Source organism: Bos taurus, chromosome X, assembly GCF_002263795.3.
Source record: "Bos taurus isolate L1 Dominette 01449 registration number 42190680 breed Hereford chromosome X, ARS-UCD2.0, whole genome shotgun sequence".
Classification (NCBI taxonomy): domain Eukaryota; kingdom Metazoa; phylum Chordata; class Mammalia; order Artiodactyla; family Bovidae; genus Bos; species Bos taurus.
In genome coordinates this window covers 55,463,170-55,485,138 of record NC_037357.1, presented here as the reverse complement: position 1 = coordinate 55,485,138, position 21,969 = coordinate 55,463,170, and the positions used below count along the sequence as shown (strand labels likewise).

At 45.7% G+C, this 21,969-nt stretch overlaps 1 protein-coding gene across 1 annotated transcript; it reads right to left on the bottom strand.

Moving 5' to 3' along the window:
* Nucleotides 1-7,068: 7,068 nt before the first annotated feature.
* On the bottom strand, nt 7,069-9,740 carry CLDN2 (claudin 2). Its single transcript, NM_205781.2, is given in 1 exon segment — nt 7,069-9,740. A coding segment is annotated over 1 exon segment (693 nt). The 5' UTR covers nt 9,650-9,740; the 3' UTR covers nt 7,069-8,956.
* Nucleotides 9,741-21,969: the final 12,229 nt, after the last annotated feature.

Below are 21,969 nucleotides of genomic sequence, written 5' to 3'. Positions count from 1 at the left end.
GAGTGGGTAGTCATTCCCTTCTTCAGGCCATCTTTCTGATTGATCCAGGGATTGAACCCACATCTCCTTGCACTGCAGACAGATTCTTTACTGTCTGAGCCACCAGGGAAACCCACTAGGTGACAAAGACATCCCTGATTCATAAATTATCTTAGGCAGAGAGGAAATTCAGGAACCATATTTTCTGATTCCAAAGTCAGGGTACGTGGTTGAATAATAACTACATCATTGGAATGGATTTAGATACTCTTGGTTATGTTAAAGCTTTAATCATTAAAGAGACATAAATAGCATTCATTTTCTAATGGAAAATAAAATCTGTAAGAGACATGTTTTGTTGCTTGCCTCTATACCTATACCCAGAGTTTTGAAGTGAATCATCAGAAATCCCTAACCCATAGATAATTCTTCAAATGTTTGGGTGCCAAACACATTTCATACATTTGGCCATTGAGTCCTCAGGGACAGGCAAGATGTCTTTAGGCAGAGGCTCAGGAAAGTGTTCCCAAAGGCCTGATTTTCCAGATGGGATGTGGAAACCTGTGAGGACTGGGAAGGTGGAGGTGTGTAGTGAGGGTTTTCCAAGTGTAGGGAATGGTACAAGCAAAATCACAAGACTGGATGTGGGGTAAAACACACCGAGGGTTTGAGGAATAGTGAATTACCGGTTTGGGGCATAAGGAACAGAATGGACCAAGGGCTTGAAATGCCAACAAGAAGGGGGCTATGCTAAATTTCTTTTAACAATGGAGCCTTCATCTGATATGAATTAGGAGAATGGCTAACGAAGTCTCCCCTATTGTCATTGAGCTTGGGAAATTCCCTTGGACTAAGCTTTTCTCTAGCAGTGGGACCTGATAGATGATGATTCTGTTCCACCTCACATTTTCTTAAATCTGGATGAAGGTCACAGAGCTATCACCACCTCCTTCCTCTCCAGCTTCTCAAGTCTGTTTTGCCCCTGGCTTCTGTTAATGGAATCTGATGTCCCTGTGTGCCAAGTTGCTTCAGTCATGTCCGACTCTTTGCGACCCCATGGACTGTAACCTGCCAGGCTCCTCTGTCCATGGACTTCTCCAGGCAAAAATACTGGAATGGGTTGCCATGCCCTCCTCCAGGGGATCTTCCTGACCCAGGGATTGAACCCACATCCCTTATGTCTCCTGCATTGGCAGGCATGTTCTTTACCACTAGCGCCATCTGGGAAGCCCAGAATTTGATGAGTAGATGCCTATTCAGTCTTCAAGGTATTAATTCAGACTTTGGGGAAGAATCTTGAGAAGTTTTGGCCTGGAAAAAAGAATATCCCCCTGTTAATGTAGATTCCGATCTGTGGTAGAAAATGTACTTTGTCTGTCTCCATTCCCCAAAGACACATGACACATTTTTAGTGAACTTTGGCATGACTTTTTAGGTCACCAATATGCTTAGAATTGATGCTTTTGAACTGTGGTATTGGAGAAGACTTTTGAGATACCCTTGGAATGCAAGGAGACCCAACCAGTCCATCCTAAAGGAAATCAGTCCTGAATTGATTGGAAGGACTGATGTTGAAGCTGAAACTCCAATACTTTGGCCACCTGATGCAAAGAGCTGACCCATTTGAAAAGACCCTGATGCTAGGAAAGATTGAAGATGGGAGGAGAAGGGGCCGACAGAGGATGAGATGGTTAGATGGCATCACCAACTCAATGGACACGAGTTTGAGTAAACTCTGGGAGTTAATGATGGACAGGGAGGCCTGGCGTGCTGTAATCCATGGGGTCACAAAGAGTCAGACATGACTGAGCGACTGAACTGACTGACTGAGCTGATGCTTAGAATACAGTTAACCATTTATTGAGGTCTTACTATATGCCATGACCACACTGAGAGGCAAGTATAATCCCCGTTTTACCGATGAGGAAACTAAAGTGTAAAGAATTAAAAGTGACTGGTGGTTCAGATGGTGAAGAATCTGCCTACAATTCAGGAGACCCAGGTTCAATCCCTGGGTTGGGAAGATCCCTTGGAGAGGGGAATGACAACCCACTCCAGTATTGTTGCCTGGAAAATTCCATAGGCAGAGGAACCTGGCAGTCTACCATCCATGAGATCACAAAGTCAGACATGACTGATCGACTTTCACTCACTCCCCGAGGCTACACAGCTAAGAGTGCAGCTGAAGAGCTCCCAAAGCCCAGGCTATTTTCCCACTATCCCCTACTATCTTAAAAACTATCGGTCTCGTCTTCTTCCTCTTGATAAGAAAATGCTACCACCAGCCCACACTAAAAGTAATGTCCAAGGAAGAAAGTTCATAATCCCACACAATGTTTAACTGCCCTCATGATCAGGAAATCGTTCACTTATGTAACGAATACGCTTCCAAACAATGTGGAGATTCATTTCCTCTTGACTGGGTTTTTACTCGGGGCCATTGCTTGGCAGCTTTCCTGATACCAAAACAGCCACTAAGATCCTATTCTTACACTCCAGGAGGTCTTGGAATTGTTGGCCTCTGCTTTCGAGTGTCCCCACTGGCTCCTTTGCACCACCCCCTCTAGACAGTGCTGAGCTGAGCAAGTCTCTTGGGGAGTGAGAAAGTGACACTTGAGAACATATTGGTTTATTATTACACACAGAAGAGTAAAATTAACCACACGAGATGTGTCTGAAATTGCCAAGGGGAAGATGGCTCTGCCTTTCTCATCTTGTCTCTTTTTTTTTTTGATTCCTACCTCATCTCCATTTTTAAAGCTATTGAATCATTTCGTTGAAGGGGGTGTGTGTGTTACTCAGAGACATCCCCTGGCCCCCCAAATTCGTGTCCATAGTCTCTGAATTAATGTTATATTTTTTAAACTCATTGGCCTCATCTCGTTTTGGCTCTTTTAAGGGTTAAACTGAGAAACTAGTGCAAATTATGGTGTTAATGGTTAATCTATGACTGAATGTATGTTTCTTCCCAGAAAATATACTTGCTTTTTATTCAGGGCCTTCAGTGCCTTTAAAACCAGGGGAGCAGAGTCCTCATAATATCCTCAGATATCCTCTGTGGGGTTGCTGATCCATCCTTCTGCATCCCATTGTATAATTCCAGAAATCAAGTCAAGAGCATCTTCTCTTTGTACTTTTGGTGTGACTGGCCTTTCTCCTGAGCAACCCACACAGAATTTTGTCAAATATCACAGACTCTGAAAGCACTGGGCTTCCCTGGTGGCTCAGTGGTAAGAATACACCTGCCAAGGCAGGCGATGCAGGTTCAATCCCTGGGTCAGGAAGATCCCCTGGAGAAGGAAATGGCAACCCTCTCCAGGATTCTTGCCTGGGAAATCCCATGGAAAGAGGAGCCTGGCCGGCTATAGTCCAGAGGATAGCAAAAGAGTCGGACATGACTTAGCGACTAAACTGAAAGCAGAATTGGAGAAAAGGAATTAAAGCTGAAATGCTGGCTTGCCTGCCACACTACTCACACTCATTTGGCATCTTGTTTCACACCCAAATTTCACTCCCTAATGTCTATTTGAAAGCCTGTGAGTTTTCTCAAGGTTTTCTCCACAAGGCCTTATTTATGAAGAGAAAGTTCTTCAAGGCCCTCCTAAGAAGTGACTTATAAGGTGATGAGGATGCTGTAGTGGAGGAATGGGACTTTCAGGATGACAGGAAAGCAGCACCTCCTGGATTGCCCTTGTATGGTGACTTCCTGCTTTGTCAAGCCCTAAGAAACTCCTGCTTGTCTTGCAGAGAAATGAGGCCTAGAGCAGGGAATTGTAGGCAAGTTTTAACTAGGAATTCCTGAGCTGCAATTCTCAGGAAGGTGGTGGGTCGTATGAGGTGGAGGGGGTGGTCAGATTATAGTTTTTGTATAGCTGTTCCTGATAACATCCTGTTAATATTTTATCAGTGATCATATCATAGCATGTAGGTAGCCACGTTTTAGGGCAAGAGAGAGAGATAACCTGCTGGACTTCCTGTTTGAAGTTCGCCCCCCACCTTCCCATTGAGATAACAGAAATTCTCATCAAAGCTGAAAGCCGCTCGCTGGGGCCGTGAGACCAGACTTGGCAAAGGCTTTAGATTAGCTCAAAGCCCGCTGAAGAGAAGCACATGGACTTTCCAGCCTGGGGTCTGCATGTCTCAGAGTGGGCAGCTGCAGGCATGAAAGAAGCCCACATCCATGAGCGTAGGGCTGAGTGGTTGACCCTGCGAGGCCTCATTTGGCTTCCTTTAGCACTTGCCCCCTCCTCTCTCCCTTCTCCCATGTACAGACATGTTTCTCCTCTGGTCGAGAGCCCAAAGGCCTCAGGTTACCTGGATGGACACTGCCTCTGCTGCTTCCAGCAGTTTCCGGAACCCTGACCAGGAGAAGGAGATGAGGGGGGAGAGGCTGAGCCCCAGTGTCTCTCTCTCCATTAGAGCCACTTAGGGTCCTGTGAGGCAAACTCAGGAGCGCGCAGGTTAGCTGTGTGGCATACCCCTGTTTCTTTCTTAGTGTAGCCCTCTCCCTACTTCTCTATTCCCTATGGCCCTTCAGCTGGAGGAAGCAGTTTTCTTTGTTTGATCATCCTTCCCCCAGAAGCTCAAGTAGTGCCAGACCCTCCTTTCCTATGGATTGGGATCTAGGGGATTTTCAAACTGTTTTTAACTAGCCCCTGATATACCCCTATCTTGTGACACTTTTCCTTATCTCTCACAAGATAGGCCATATTATATCTTGTACCACAGGTGGGTGTGCATGTCTTATCTCCCATAGATCAAGTATCACCTGCTACTAGGCACAGACGTTACCTTGTTCACCCTTGTTACCGTCAAAGCCTTCAGCACATTGCCTGCCACCAGGTAAGAGGGCAGTTGGTGTGTGCCGGTTGGTAGCTTGCCAGCTGGAGAGCTGGCTGGATGGCTGTTTGACTGGCTGAATGAAGGTCTTTCAGAAAGTTGGAGTTCATCTTTCCACCAAGAAGCCAGTTTTGGCCTCCTCCTCCCCTATTAATAATCACATAGCTGTGGGTCAGTAGGGCCCCCAGGGGGAAAAACCATGAGTCACACCATTATCAGAGGAATGAGGGAAGGCAGAAACATCTCTCCTTGTGCAAGGGTCAGAACTGTGAGGCCAGGGAATAGATGCAATGGCCTTCACTGTCCCTGGGTCTGTGGCTAATCTAAATTACTTTATGACGGAAGGCAATGGGGTGACCTGAAAGCTGTTAAACTTGGACCCAGAGTTCTGGGAAAGTAGCTAGAGCAAGGCTTTTCTTGCTCAACCACCCAAAAGGATCACTTGCTCTTTATCACGCCTGTCCCAGTTTTTCTAGTTGACAATGAATGTCTAACTCCTTCCATAGAATCTTCCCAAATTAAAAGAAAGGAGGAGCTCTCAGACAAGCCTCAATCTAACATTACTGGAAGCTCTGTGCCCTATTTTCCTCAAAAGCCCTTATACTGTAGTGAAAGACAGGAGCAGGAAGGTGGCAGGAATTTGAAGAGTCACAGGCCGCACCCCACGTACACCTTCTGAGACAGAATCCCAGACCCACGTTTAGTGTGGGATAGGTTTCCAAGCTTATGTTCAGATTCTGACACTGTGACTTTAAGGAATTTACTCACCTCTCTGGGCCTCCCTTTTGTCTCCTGTAAAAGACCTGCTTCATTGGGGGTATTTGGAGGAGGCAGTGAAATCATGGATCTGAAAGGGCTTTGGCTACCAGGTGGTGGGTCATCAGAGTCCATATCAGGTTGCAACCCACTGGCTCAGACGGTAAAGAATCCACCTACAACATAGGAGATGAGGCAGGAGCCGCAGGTTCAACCCCTACGTCAGAAAGATCCCCTGGTGGAAGAAATGGCAACCCACTCCAGTATTCTTGCCTGGGAAATCCCATGGGCAGAGGAGCCTGGCAGGCTACAGTCCATGGGGTCACAAAGAGTTGGACACGACTGAGTGACTAAGCACACACAGCCCAGCAGAGTCAGCAAGGCTAACCCATTTACCAAACTCCAGCGGCCCCCAGTCAAGGGCCCTGGGGTTCTTGGTACCAGGCCAGAGATATGACCTCTTAAACATGTGTTCAGAGAGCCCTCTCCCCACTGCCCTTACTCCTGCCTGCCACTATTCCCTCTAAATGGGATTGGATGGTAGGGTCCTAGCCTCTGCCACAAAGAAGGCTCACCTCAGAAATGTAAGGGTAGTGTGTCTTATAACAGGCTCCTGTGTGCTGAGGCCCACCAGGTCTAGGGACTGGGGAGGCTGAGTCTTGTAGGGCTCCATTCTTATTAGGGTTGCCACAGTCAACATGTTTACACATCAAACTTGGTGAATTCCCAATGAGGTTAGCACAGTGCTAAATCATTGGCTTTCCAAACTCCCACACCTCCAGAGGTAGAGGAATTGGAGTTGAGGTGTCACGTCTTATTTAAATGTAAGCTTGGCATTCCCCCTAATGGGCCAGTTAGCTGGACCCAGGCTGGCCAATTGGCCAGCAGGGCAGGATAGGCAGTTCCCAGTGGTTCACTCAGTGAATTGGTCCTACTCACCCAGATTTCTCTCATGGGAGACCAGCAGACCCTATATGTCCCCATTGTTACCTTACTGGCCATGCATTGTTTTCCTCAGACAACTTGCAACCTCTGGCAGGCTTTCAGTACTGGCTGTGAATATTGCTTGATTGGCAGAGTCCTATTTTGGGAGTCAGGAGACTCAGGCACCTATACGAGCAGTGTGGCCCTACAAAAATCTCTTTACTGATATGTGCCTTAGTTTCTCCATCTGCCAAATGGAGCTTTGCTGATCTATTTCACCTTCCTCATAATGGTGGTTCAGAGATGAGTGGAATAAATATGTAAGCATTTAGCAAATAACTTAAAGGAAATAACTTGTAAGAAGGGAGGGTCCCTGGACATTATGAAAAGGTTAATGTTTCCCTAAGAAGGGGCAAGAACGTCCTGCTTTCTTAATGTCTCCAGTAAGGTCTAGAATTTTCTATTCACCTAGTGGGGAGAAAAACCAATTTTTATTCTACCCTCCCCTTCGCCCAGTTCCCTCAGTCACACCTGCCCTGTCTGAATTAATTAGAATTAATAAAACAGTTGTTCAATCAACAAGTGTTTATTGATCACCTACTATGTGCTCAGCACTCTTACAGATAGTCTGAGAAATATACACATGGCTAAGATATGGACCCTACCCTTCAAGAGTTTACAATGTACTTGTGAAATTGGTTACATACACATGGAAAGATAATTATCCATCAAAAATTGTGAATAATAAGCATCAAAGAGTGATTTTTTACATTGAGGGTTGGAGGATGGAGGAGTAGGAGAGGGACGGAGTGGTCAGAGGAGGCTCAGTGAAGGAGGCGGTGCCCAGTGACTTCTCCAAGCATGAGGAAGACTTGGCTAAGGGGAGAGGGCCTTCCCGCTTAGAAGAGGAGCTTAAATACAGGCAAGAACTGTGAAAGACATGTTACAATGACTGGACCCCTTCTGCTGGCGCTGAGGTTTGGGGCAGTGTACTGGAGTTTGTCAGAAGCTAGTCATGCTCAAGCCTATGGTTTGTCTGTGACTGTCACCCCACCTCCACCCCCAGGGGAAAGGGGGCATTTTGAAGTCTTGGAGCTGAAACTATCTGCCTGGGAATCCTCTACTCTTCCATCTCAACAAAAATCCCAGGCGGCAATTCAGCTGTCACTCAGATGAGGGCCACGGCACCTGGGTCAGGATGACTCCCTGCTGGAGCCCTTTGATGCCTTCTAGCAATTCCACCATGTCTGGTAAAGGATGATGGGGAGAACATGAAGGTGACTGACAGGGGGCCCACCTGGGGCTGTGGTCTTTCGGAGGTGCTACTGTGCTCTGTGGGCAGACCCCGGGGGCCTGATCTCAGTCTTCAGGCTGCTTCTCCATTAAGCCTGAAGACTCTCCTGGGGGCTGCCCCTCTCTGGCCCAATAGAAACACTCATTGTAGTTCCCACCCGTGTCCACCCGTGCTCCCATGCTGTCACCCCCAGCCAAGGGCCATCTCTAAACCAAACCAGTTTCCTTTCCCTACAGAAACCATTGTGCAGGCCCTTTTGCCTGTTGTTAGCAGGACGCCAGGTCAGAGGGAGACAGGGGCTTCAGTGCAAGTTGGAGCTGTAGCTTTTGAGGGAGCTCCTTGGTACAGTCAGAGTCTGCCGCCGCCTTCAGTGCTCTGTCATATGTTCTTTCCTTGTGCTTTCCTCTCTCTGGAAGCTAAGTCCCTGGGCCGTGATTCTGGCCTTTTTTTTTTTTTTTTGGTCCTCAGCTTTGGTCCTTGTCCTCTCATCCTCCACCCCATTGCTTTCTGTTCCCTCAGTACAGTGGGGTGGCTTTATTTCAGTTCATACACATTCAGTTAGACACATTCAGTCTAGACATATGGAGTCATAAGAGTGGGATGGAGGAGGCTCCAGGGCCCATTACTGGCCAATCAGTTTGTTTGGAGGGAGGCTTGCAAAGGAGATTAGCGCCATGCCCATAGGAGCCACCACCCGTTTGCACCCACCCCCATCCCCCAGCAATGAGCTAAGAGCCAACCTCTGCAAGAGGAAGGGTCTTTGATCACAGAGAGGGTCAGTCAGTGGGACGTACTTAGTGGGCTTTTGGATGGACTCCCAGGTAAATCAAAGGGTAAAGGGGAGATGCTGGGGCCTGGCTTCTGGAGGGGGGTGGTTGGAGTTGAGGGTTGGGTATTTGAGGGCTGGGGTGGGGGTGGAGGGTGCCAAGATGAAGGAAACAGAAAGTCTGGCTTAGCAAGAGTCTTGACAGTTTAACCCGCATCCTGTCACACCAGCTCCTGTTTCTGCCTTTGTTTGATCCAGTGGCCAAAGTCAGTCTATCTTCAGCAGCACCTTCTGACACGATCCAGTGCCAATATCCCTCACCTGTGGGCCTGGGGGAGGGGGGTGTCCACTGGTGTTCACAGACCCAGCCACCACCCCCAGCTCTGGCCCCTGGTTCTTCACACATACCCCGTCAGGCTGTAGGAGTTAAACTCACTCTTGCCTTTCGGCGCTTGACCAGGCCTTGGAGAGCTCCTAGTGGCCAGGGGCTGGGCCTGGTAGGCATCGTAGTAGTTGGAGCGATTTCCCTGGGGTGAGCAGGAAAAGCAGAGGAAGATTCCAGCTATCAGGGAGAACAGGGAGGAAATAATGCCCAGGTAAAGAGCCTCTCCGATCTCAAATTTCATGCTGTCAGGCACCAGCGGGGAGTAGAAGTCTCGCAAGATCCCGTGAAGATTCCAGGCAACAGGAATGAAGCCCAGGAGGCCTCCAAGGATGAAGAAGACTCCGCCCACAACCGCCACTCTGTCTTTGGCTCGAGACTCCTGGAAGAAGACTGTGCATCTCATGCCCACCACAGAGACAATGCATGCCAAGGAGGACATGGCGCTGGATGTCACCATCATGGCCTGGGCAGCTTGGATGTCAGCGGGCAGGCCTAGCATGGTGCTGTAGATGTCACACTGGGTGATGCCTGTGCTGTGTGTTGCACACTCCATCCAGAGGCCCTTGGAGAAGCCAACCGCAGTCACAATGCTGGCACCAACATAGGAGCTTGTTCGCCAGCTGGGGAGCAGCATGGCAATCACGGTGCCCAACAGCCCCAGAAGGCCCAGGACGTAGCCCACAAGCTGGAGGCCAAGAGAGGCCATGGTAGACCTCTCAGCACACGCGGCTTCAGGGCAGGCTCCCTTGTCTGCTGGCTGTAGCTTTGGCTCCTTGGATCCCGGCCTCTAATCCCTCATTTCACAGTGTCTCTGCCAGGCTGACTTCTCTCCTCCTTACAAGTGTCTGTGGGTGGCCACAAGCAGGCTCAAGAAGGCATCTAGAAGACCTTAAAAAAATCCATAAACCAGATTAAATATTGACCAGAAGCTTATGAGAAACCAGAAAATGCTGGATGCCTTTTGACCTTTGTTATCTTTAGAAAAAACACATGAGAAACAAAGAAAAAAAAAACTTTGAAAGTGGAGCCAAAATGTCATCAGCTCCTGCGTAGGCACATGCTTTATATTGGCAGCCAGACAAAACCAGGAGCCAGACAGGTGGCTGCTTTCCGAGAAGGTGGCAATGGCAGGGTCGGTTATGGTGACTATGTTAACTCCAGGTCACACTATCGGCTGGTTCCGTCTCCAAGGCCTGCTGTTTAATGCATTGCCCAGCAGCGGTGCCACAGGGCCCCTCAATTGTACCTTGGGGGCAAATTCCAAGGCAAAGGAGCAGGAAGAACAGACCCTAAGATATAACTTGGACGCTAAGTTCTCAGAGGCCTCTTGACTCTACAGCAGCCTAGAGATCAGTGGTATAGCCCTGGGTCACCCTGTCCAAGGTTAAAGTCGACTCCAGGGCAGGTTGGGACAGACAACAGGGCATCTGTCCACACTCTCAGAGTTCAAGTCCTCCCAGCCCTGCCCCAATCCTCCTCCACAGGCTAGCCTGAGGCCTCCCATGTGTATCACACACCCAGACATTTCCTGTCTGCTCTCCTAATAGTTGTGCCACCATCCCCTAGGCCTCTCAGGAGATGTGGGAGGATTCAAGAGCGAAGGTTTTTCCAGGGCCTGAAGGGAGCCCTGACATTCCTGGGCTGTGTGTTAGGGGCACTAAGGTAGACAGAGGAAAAGGCAGCTGCTCCAGAATGGAGGACTTTGTAAGAGGAAGTCATCCAAGTCAATCCTTCAGAATCACAGAGCTGCTCAGAGTTTTCAAGTGTTCAAGGAGCGTCCCCCACCAGTGCCCCTGACTCTTACCAAGGTTCAAGACACTAAGGGTCAAGGGCACATCCTTGCTTCCATCCACCTCAAGACCCTCTGACCCACTTGTTTTTCAACCCACCAAAATCTGGCTGTTCAGTTTTAGCCTTATTCAAGACTGCTCCTTCTGTAATCATCTCTTAAATGTGAGTATTTGAAAGTCCATCCTTTCCTCAATCAACACTCTGTCCCTGAGCAAATGTATCCACCCCCATGATGCAACCTCCTACCCATCCCCTGGCACTCCCAATTCTGTGTTTCCAGCATAGGTCTTTCTCCTGAGCTTCAAGACTTCCAGACCAATCACCATCCACTTGGAAATCTCATGGGCAGCTCAAATTTGACACGTTCAAAAGAGGCCTCATCACACACACCCCCACTGCATCCTTCCCCAAACAGTTCTTCCATGGGTTCACTGAATGATACCTATGATATCTATCTCCTTGCACCAGACCCAAATCCTAGAAGTGATTCTTGACACTTCTCTCACACATACCTGTCACCTTCTACTGTCACAGTCTCACCAATTCTTGTTGTTGCTCAGTCACTAAGTCCTGTTTGATTCTTTGTGATCCTATGGACTGCAGTATGCCAGGCTTCCCTGTCCTTCATTATCACCCAGTTTGCTCCAATTCATGTCCATTGAGTCAGTGATGCTATCTAACCATCTCATCCTCTGATATCCCTTTTTGCCTTCAGTCTTTTGGAGATCAGGGTCTTTTCCAATGAGTTGGCTCTTCACATCACGTGGCCAAAGTATTGGAGCTTCAGCTTCAGCAACAGTCCCTCCAATGAATAGTTGGGGTGGATTTCTTTTAGGATTGACTGGTTTGATCTCCTTGAAGTCCAAGGGACACTCAAGAGTCTTCTCCAGCACCACAGTTTGAAAGCATCAATATTTCAGTGCTCAGTCTTCAACTCTCACATCCATACATAGCTACTGGAAAAACCATAGCTTTGACTACATGGACCTTTGTCAGAAAAGTAATATCTCTTTTTTTTAATATGCTATCTAGGTGTGTCATGGGCTTCCCTTGTGACTCAGGACTTCCCTGGTGACTCAGACGGTTAAGCATCTGTCTACAATGTGGGAGACCCGGGTTCGATCCCTGGGTTGGGAAGATCCCCTGGAGAAGGAAATGGCAATCCACTCCAGTACTATTGCCTGGAAAATCCCATGGACAGAGGAGCCTGGTAGGCTACAGTCCATGGGGTCGCAAAGAGTCAGACACGACTGAGCAATTTTACTTTACTTTACTTTTCCTTGTGACTCAGCTGGTGAAGAATCCACCTGCAATGTGGGAGACCTGGGTTCGATCCCTGGGTTGGGAAGATCCCCTGGAGAAGGGAAAGGCTACGCACTCCAGTATTCTGGCCTAGAGAATTCCGTGGACTGAACAGTCCATGGGATCACAAAGAGTCCGACACACTCCTTGAGTGACTTTCACTTTCAGGTTTGTCATAGCTTTCCTTCCAAAGAGCAAGTGTCTTTTAATTTCATGGCTATAGTCACCGTCCACAGTGATTCCATAGCACCCTTCTCTCTATCCCCACTGCTACTTCCACAGTCCAGGGCTTCATCATTCTCTCTCCCATGGACTATAGCAATGACTTCCTAATTGGTCTTACTTCCGATCTTGCCTCCTCTAATTCATTCTCCATGCCGTTGCCAAGGTGATCTTTCAACATTAACCTGATCAAGTCTCTACTCTCCATACAACATTCCAGTGTCTCCCCATCCACTAAAGGATAAAGTTCAAACATGACTGGACTCTATGACTTGTCAAACTTTATCTCTTGCCATTGCCCTTCTCATGTTCTATGCTCTTGCTGAACTAAATTACTTTCTGTTCCTCAGTCATGTCCTGTTGTCTTTTGCTTCCAAGCCTCAGCTCAGACTGTTCCTACAATGCAGAATGCCTGGCATTCTTTCTCTCTGGTTAGCACGTTCTCATCCTTTAAGGCTCAACTCAGATGACTGTAGTCAAGGTCAAGTTCCCCTTCTCTGTGTTCTTATAGTATCTTGTATTTACTTACCTCCATCATAGTACAACTACTACTACTGACGATGATGATAAAATAGCAGCACTCATATCCTATGCAACCATTATAAACAGTTTATGCATCTTAATTCACAATCATGTCTTGTGGTAGGTACTAATCCCTATTGTATGCTTGAGGAAATACAGAAAGTACTCATTTCACTATATTGCAATCTCTTGTTTAAATCCTGATTCTTTCCCACTAGTCTGTGAGCTCCTTGAGGGCAAGGTCCGTGTCTTACTCATTTCTGTATCTCTGTTGCCTTGCACCATGCATTACCCATCCATTTCATACTCAAAGCAGATGTTTAAAAATATCCTCTCAATGAATAAACAAAAGTAGTAAGGAGGTTTGAGGGACCATAAGATACAGACTTTCTAGATGAACCAATGACACTTGTGTAAGGGACCAGAGCTGCTCAATGTTGGGAAAGAGTATTGAGAGAAAGAATCAGAGGGAGAATAAGGGAATGAAGAGGAGGTGGGGAACACAGGAGAGAGAAAAAGAGTTTCACCATTTGATTTTGTCTTTCTTCAGTCACTAAGTCGTGCCCGACTCTCCGTGACTGCATGGACTGCAGCATGCCAGACTTCTCTGTCCTTCACTATCTCCCAAAGTTTGCTCAAACTCATATCCATAGAGCCAATGATGCTGTCCAACCATCTTATCTTCTGTCGCCCCCTTCTCCTCCTGCCCTCAATCTTCCCCAGCATCAGGGTCTTTCCCAATGAATCAGCTCTTTGCATCAAAGTTTTGGAGCTTCAGCTTCAGCATCAATCCTTCCAATGAATATTCAGGACCGATTTCCTTTAGGACTGACTGGTTTGATCTCCTTGCTGTCCAAGGGAATCTCGAGAGTCTTCTCCAACATCACAGTTCAAAAGCATAAATTCTTTAGCACTTAGTCTTCTTTATGGTCCAACTCTCACATCCGTATATGGCTACTGGAAAAACCATAGCTTTAACTATATGGACCTTTGTTGGCAAACCGATGTCTCTGCTTTTTAATATCCTGTCTAGGTTTTTCATAGCTGCCCTTCCAAGGAGTGAGCGTCTTTTAATTTCACAGCTGCAGTCACCATCCACAGTGATTTTGGAGCCCAAGAAAATAAAATCTGTCATTGCTTCCACTTTTTCCCCTTTCTATTTGCCATGAAGTGATGGAACCAGATGCCAAGATTTTAGTTTTTTGAATGTTGAATTTTAAGCAAGCTTCTTCATTCTCCTCTTTAACCCTCATCAAAAAGCTCTTTAGTTCCTCTTCACTTTCTGGTATTAGAGTGGTATCATCTGCATATTTGAGGTTATTGATATTTCTCCTGTCATCATGATTCCAGCTTGTGATTTATCCAGCCTGGCATTTCACATGATGTACTCTGCATGTAATTTAAATAAGAAGGTGACAATATACAGCCTTGTGATACTCCTTTCCCAATTTTGAACCAATCTGTTGTTCCATATCTGGTCCTAACTGTTGCTTCTTGTCCTGCATACAGGTTTCTCAGGAGTCAGGTATTCTCTGGTATTCCCATCTCTTGAAGAATTTTCCACAGTTTGCTGTGATCCACAAAGGTTTTAGTGTAGTCAATGAAGCAGAAGTAGATGTTTTTCTGGAATTCCCTTGCTTTCTCTATGATCCAGTGAATGTTGTCAACTTGATCTCTGGTTCCTCTGCCTTTTCTCAACCCAGGTTGTACATCTGGAAGTTCTCAGTTCACATACTGTTGAAGCCTAGTTTGAAGGATTTTGAGCATAACCTTACTAGCATGTGAAATGAGCGCAATTGTACAGTAGTCTAAACATTCTCTGGCATTGGCTTTCTTTGGGATTGGAATAAAAACTGACCTTTTCCAGTCCCATGGCCACTGCTGAGTTTTCCAAATGGGCTGACATATTGAGTGCAGCACTTTCACAGCATTATCTTAGGATTTGAAATAGCTCAGCTGGAATTCCATCACCTCCACCAGCTTTGTTCATAGTAATGCTTCCTAAGGCCCACTTGACTTCATACTCCAGGATGTCTGGCTCTAGGTGAGTGATCATGCCATCATGGTTATCTGGGTCATTAAGACTTTTTTTTTTTGGTATAGTTCTTCTGTGTATTCTTGCCACCTCTTCTTAATCTCTTCTGCTTTCATTAGGTCCTTTCTTGTCTGTCCTTTACTGTGCCCTTCCTTGCATGAAATGTTCCCTTGATATCTCCAATTTTCTTGAAGAGATTTCTCATCACCAGTTTATAAGTACATGCATTTGTTGACTATCTTGTCTCTTCAAACCAAATTCTAAACCATATATGAAACCTCTGTTGTGCTTCTGCAGCATTGGACCCATGGTTGATAATCAATACTCTTCATCGGTGATGGATATGACGATGCCAATGTGGATGCAAAGCACTGCAGGGCAGGGGCCAGAAAACATTCAATGGGAGGTACAGAGGGAAATCTACTTTAATCTTGGCTCTTGTCACCTTATCAGCAGAGATGCTGTGTAAGTAACTCTTTTCCAGCCATTGGTTTTCTTATTGCTAAAATAGGCATAATTTTACCTGATCATGATTCTGTATTTCAGTGGTATCTTTAGAGCTGTTTGGAAGTCCTTCTACTTGTCCCTGGTGAACATCTCCTGGTGATCACTTCAAATACTTACCACTTTCTGAGCTTCCTACTCTACCTCTTCCCTTCTCAGCTATTACCCTCTCCTCATCATTTTCTTTGCAGCCAAGATTCTTAAATAAGCCACTTAATACTGGTGTCTCTACTTCTTCCCCCTCCCACTCACTGCTCAACTTCTGAAGTCTGGCCTCTGCCATTAGTCCTCCACTGAAAATGTTCTCATCAAGGTTACCAAGCTTGTCCCCAAATCCCTCATATCTCTGTCATCTCACCTTGTCCTTCTCCTTCATAAAATTATCTACTCATTTGTTTTCTGTAGCATCACTCCCAGTTTTCCCTGCTCCTCAAAATGATTCTCCTAGGTCTCCTTTATAACTTCCTCCTCTTCTACCCACTGTATAAATCTGACTATTCCCCCACCCCCAGGGTTTCAGCTAGACTTCTTTTTTCTTTACATTCTCCATGAGTGAGATCATCTCTATGCCAGTGACTCCTAAATCCATATATCTGGCACAGATATCTCTCTCTCTTGAACTCAATATTTTTATATGCAACTTTATTTGGAATGACCCCATCTGGATGTTTTAATGGCACCTCAGACTCAACATTTTGCGAAGTTGAAATCATATTCACTATTCTCTCTCCACTGCCAAACTATTCTTTACACAGTGTTCCCTAGCTCAGTGAGATTATCATTCATCCAGCAACCCAAGTCAGTCATCCTTGGTTCCTCACCTCTTCTTGACATATAAGCAGTTATGAAGTCCTATGAGATCTATCCTCCAAATATATCCTAAATGCATCCACTTTGTTCCATCTGCACTAGCTAGACTTTAGTTCAATCCTGATATTGTCTCTGTCCAGTTGCAAACCTCACAGGGATCTCAAATTGGTCCCTCTAATTCCACTTCTGCTCTGTCCCTGTGATCAATTATCCATCTAGTAGCTAAGGCTCTTTCTGAAATGGAAATCAAACAATTAGTATCGCCCCATCTCTTGGCCACACTTAAAAAACTTCAGGACTTCTTCGTTGCTTTCATGATGAAGTTAAAGCTCTCTAGCCCAGGAAGCCAGGAAAGCCCTCCAATGTCTGACTCCTGGTCTTCATCCCAGGCTCATCTCTCACCAATAACCTACAACTTCATGCTTTATGCTCCTATGTGTGTGCATGTACACGCACACACATATACACAAACACACAATCTAATGCTACCTGAACATGTATGTGTACTTCTCTGAAGTTGCCTTTCTATGTGTCTCCAAACCCTTAAGCATGCTATTCAACCACCCAGTGTTTGCCTGGGTAATTGCTAGTTATCTTCAGGACTCATCTTCTCCTTGAAACCTTCCTTGTACCATTCTTCCCCCCAAGTTGGCTTTAACACTTTCCTCTTTGTACTTCCTATCCATATTTGAGCTTTCAGTTGGGATTGGTGGGCTATCTTGAGGATTCATGGGGAGAAGACTTCCTGCCTCCCAGAAGAGCAGCTACTGCTTCAGCTTTCCTGGGATGGTGGCAGAAGAGCCTGGTTTAAGTTTCCTATGAGAGTCAACAGTGTCCCCAAGAGGAGAGCCTCTCTCCAGAGCCAGTCCTGACTCAGTAGGAGTAAGTGGGAAGTGGTTTGGAGCAAGGGGTAGGCAGAATTTATATATGTATTTTAATTAGAGGATAATTACTTTGCAATATTGTGTTGGTTTCTGCCATACATCAACATGAATTGGCCATAGGTATACATATATGTCCCCTCCCTCTTGAATCCACCTCCTTCCCCATCCCACCCCTCTAGGTTGTCACAGATCTCTGGCTTTGGGTTCCCTGTGTCATATATCGAACTACCACTGGCTATCTATTTTACATACAGTAATGTATATGTCTCAATGCTATTCTCTCATATCATCCCATCCTTTCCATCCTCCATTGTGTCCAAAATGTCTGTGTCTCCTTTGCCCCAACATTCAAATCAGAAGAAGAAGACAAAAAGAAAGGGCATGAGAAAATATTCAAGGAGATTATAGTAAAAAACTTCCCTAAAATGGGGAAGGAAATAGCCATCCAAGTCCAGGAAGCCCAGAGTCCCATACAGTATAAATCCAAGAAGAAATATGCCAAGACATTTATTAATCAAACTAAAAAAAATTAAACACAAAGAATAAATAGTAAAAGCAGCAAGGAAAAAGCAACAAGAATTTTTAAAATGCCATCACTGAAGCTTGGAATCTCTAAAGAATCTGACATGGCAGAGCTGAGCAGGAGGAAGAGCAAGTTGTTGGAGCTTACTCAACTGGGAGAAATGGCCCGATGGGGTCAATTTTCAGCCAGGCTCAGGAAGGCATGGGGTAGACAAAATAGCCAGTGGTTGAACAGTGAGCCAGTCTAGATTCTGCTCTGGTTTGTGTGATAAGCAGCGGAGGGTTTAGAGAACCAGTGCTAGCCTGAGAATCAAGACTAACCTCTCATCTCGGTTCTGCCGGGAACCTGTTGAGGAAGTTCCCTCACTTCTCCAGGCCCTAGTTTGATGAGAAGTTTTGAGTCTCAACTAAGGCCATGGGGACAGGAAGCCACTTGGACAAACAGAGAAAGCTGAACAGCTGTCATTAGAAGCAGAAAACTGAACTGAACTGCTAAGTAACTTCAGTCGTGTCCGACTCTGTGCGACGCCATAGACGGCAGCCCAGCAGGCTCCCCCGTCCCTGGGATTCTCCAGGCAAGAACACTGGAGTGGGTTGCCATTTCCTTCTCCAATGCATGAAAGGGAAAAGTGAAAGTGAAGTCACTCAGTCATGTCCGACTCTTCGCAACCCCATGGATTGCAGCCCACCAGGCTCCTCTGCCCATGGGATTTTCCAGGCAAGAGTACTGGAGTGGGGTGCCATTGCCTTCTCCAAGAAAAGTGAACAGCTGTCCCTTGAATGAAACTCTTCTCTCTGAGGGGTCCCCCTAGAAGCTAAGCCCTGGTGGCTTTGGAGGGACAGAGAACTCTGGGTCTGGCCAGCTGAATTTGTCTTCTGGGCATGAGGCCAACACACTCCATGGTCCAGGGGCTGGGCAAGAAGGCTTCATTTAGGATTCTTACTTAATCTTCCTTAGGGGAGGGACTGGAACTGCAGGAGAGGATTAAGAGGGTCAAGACTGACAGCAGTTTCTGAATTAACCCCTTCTTGCCTAGGTCCTTGCCCTGCCACTCCCCACTTCTTGCTCTAAGAGTCTTGTGAGTGGTACCCTTTCTTTGAAGATACTTTCATGAGACTCTGTGAGATAGGTGGAGTCCGCAGGTGCAAGGAAGGATGTGGAGGAGATGGAGGCCACCACAACCCTCTTCTGTCAGCCAGTCTCATTTCTCCAGCCCTTGATCTCAGTCCCTCCCAGAAATCTGAGACACTTTTTCCACTCCACACCTCACCCCCAGCTCCCAAGCACTCTGGTAGGTGGCAAAGCCATTCCTTTGAAGCCCAATTTTCTGGAAAGCTTGTCCTTGGAGCAGTTCACAGCGAATTACAACTAGATGGAGAGATTTTCTAATTGCTTTAAAAAGAAGTTGCCCCTGGAGAAGGAAATGGCAACCCACTCCAATATTCTTGTCTGAGAAATCCCATGGACAGAGGAACCTGGCGTGCTACAGTCCATGGGGTCGCAAAAAAGTCAGACATGACTTAGCAACTCAACAACAACAAAATACTACAGTATACAGAACTGTGGGAAAATAAATGAAAAGTGTCAGAAGAAACACAACGTTTGAAGCATGGTATTCCTTTACAACTCTCTCTGCACACGGATACACCCTACTGTGTGTGCCCTCAGTGACATATATATTCAGATACAAGTTTTTGTTTGTTTGTTTCATAAAAGTAAAGTTATACTTTGTATACAAAAAAAAAGAAGTTGCTTTTTGTCCTGATCATCAAAGTAAAGCACTCTCATGTTAAAATGCTGGAAAACACAGAAAGACAGAATTTTTAAAAACAGAGATCACCTACAACCTCCCTAGCTATAAGTGCTGTTAATGTTTCCAGTTTCATTTTTTAAAGAGGCCACTTGGAGAGAAAAATGTCTCAGTCCAAAAATGGAATTTCATTTTTATTGAGATATAATGAGTCGAGAAGATCCCCTGAAGGAAGGCATGGCAACCCACTCCAGTATTCTTGCCTGGGAAATCCCATGGACAGAGCAGCCTGGTGGGCTACAGTACATGGGGTCACAAAAGAGTTGTTAGTTATTCATTCTAAGTGTACAACCTAATCATTTGATACATTCATATATTGCAAACTGATGGCCACAATAAGTTTGGTTACCATCCATCACCAAAGTTACACACTTTTTTCTTTTTCATCTGATGAGAGCTTCTATCATCTTCTCTCTTAGCAACTTTCAAATCTACAGCATGGTATTAACTATAGTTCCCACACTGTACATTACACCCCAGGATTTATTTATTTCATAACTGGAAGCTTGTACTTTTGACCCACTTCACCCGTTTCAACCCCCCATCCCCACCCCAACTTCTGATAACATCCATCTCTTCTCTGTATATATGTGCTCATTTTTTGTTTTCGTGTTTTAGATTCCCCATTAAGTGATATCATACAGTATTTATCTTTGTCTGACTTATTTCACTCAGCATAATGCCCTCAAGATCCATCCATGTTGTTGCAAATAACAGAATTTTCTTCAAAGAAGAACTTTCTAATGAGACACTTGGAGACCAGTGGGAGAGAGTTATTTAAGGACTTAAAGAGGAGACTTTAGGACTTCACTCAGAAATCCATCTTCTGCTGACTCCGTGAGCCTTCATGGCAAGAAAGGCGCTGGAACTGGTCATGAGGAAGCACCCTTCCAGTCCTCTTCAGTGCCTCACCCCCACAGTTAAGCAGAAGGGTAAACTGTACCTCCTTTATCCCATCCCTTGATCTCAGTCCTTCTGCCTTCAAAAACTCCATCCAGAAATTATCATCTGACTTGGAGAGTGCTTCTTCTGGCCCCGCAGTTTCAAAGACTGGAAACTTTGTGGTAGCCTTGAGGAAACAAATACTACAAATCCAGGTGCCTCCTGAAGTTTCCCTCCCATACCCTCCCATCAGAAACCCAAGGTGGCCCAGCCTGGCTTCACCATAAGCCAAACTGATAACAACTGGAAATTTAAAAGGTAACAAATAAATCAGAATTGAGACACTTACGAAGCAGTTCTTTTGCAGAGCCTTGGAGGAGATGTATAGCCCTGGAGAGGAAGGAAGGGATCCTGAGGGAGGGTAGGAAGGTGCAAGGGGCCCCAGGCTGATGTGATAAAGGATTTCTAATTGTTAGCTGCAGCTTTGCAAAATCCATCTGCAAATCTCAACCTTGGGTCAGAGACTTATTACAGATCAGAATTAAACCCCTGGAGGCTGTGAAAGATTGAGGTACTTAAAAAAAACTTCGGTGAGTTTTGTGTTTTTCCTGTCAAAAACTCCAGCTGGGCTTTTGTGTGGTGACCTCTGTAAGCCCAGGAAAGATCTTGGGGGGAGAGGGCTCTGGCCCAAGAAGGAATTTGGAACACTTCAGCTTTGGGATGGGGAGAGGTGGGGGCTCTGCTAACCCCTATTATGTGTTCCTGGCTAGTGGCCCTGAGGGCCAGCAGGAAGTAAGCCTCATAAACATGGCCCTGGTAAGCTAGTACCTCAGCAACCCTGCACTGCCCACAACCCCACAGACTCGTCCACCCAGCTTCTTCTCCAGCAAACCCCAGCTCTACCCCACCCCTAAAACTGACTCCAAGGGCAGACATGTGAACTGTAGGGTCAAACTCTGGTGGCTTCAAAGAGGAGGTCCTGGTCCCTACAAGGTGGGAGTGAGGCGGCCATGATCATGATGGGCCTCCCCTTTGTATCACACTCTATGTCACTTCAGTCTCTCCAAAGTTCTGTGGAGTGGAGTACGGCCATGGGTTTCCTCTCCAAATGGAAAATAAAAAGCTTTCCTATTATTTTTTTCTGATTAGAAACATGCTAGATGTGATTGCAAAGAATTTTTAAAAGTATAAAGAGAAAAATAGCGGTCTCTGTAATATCACAAGCAAGAAACATAGTTTTAATCACTGATAACACTTTGGTGTACTATAGAAGACATGAAAATAATTTTTTTACACAACTGAATCACTTTATCCTCTATAATTCTGTAATCTGCTATCATTTCTAAATAATATAATAATATGACATTGACAGGATCCATTGACATGGCCCTATTTTCATGTCAATTGAAAATCTGATCTGCATCATTCTCTTATGGATATGCTACACTCTATCATATAGGAATATAATTAAACCATTAACTATTAGACATTTTTTAATTTCCATTTTTTACTATTATAACCTAGCACCTTTGCATGTAACACGAACAATTTCCTAGGAATTTCCTAGGTCAAAGATTATGAATGTTTTAAAGGCTTATATAGCATATTACAGAAGTAGGGCAGCTATTAATATTTCCAGATGAGAAACCCTGGGCCCACTGAGATGAAATGAATGACTCACCCAGAAACTCAAGCTGAGCAGTAATAGTTAGACCTGGAATCTAAGGCTCTCGATGTCTGG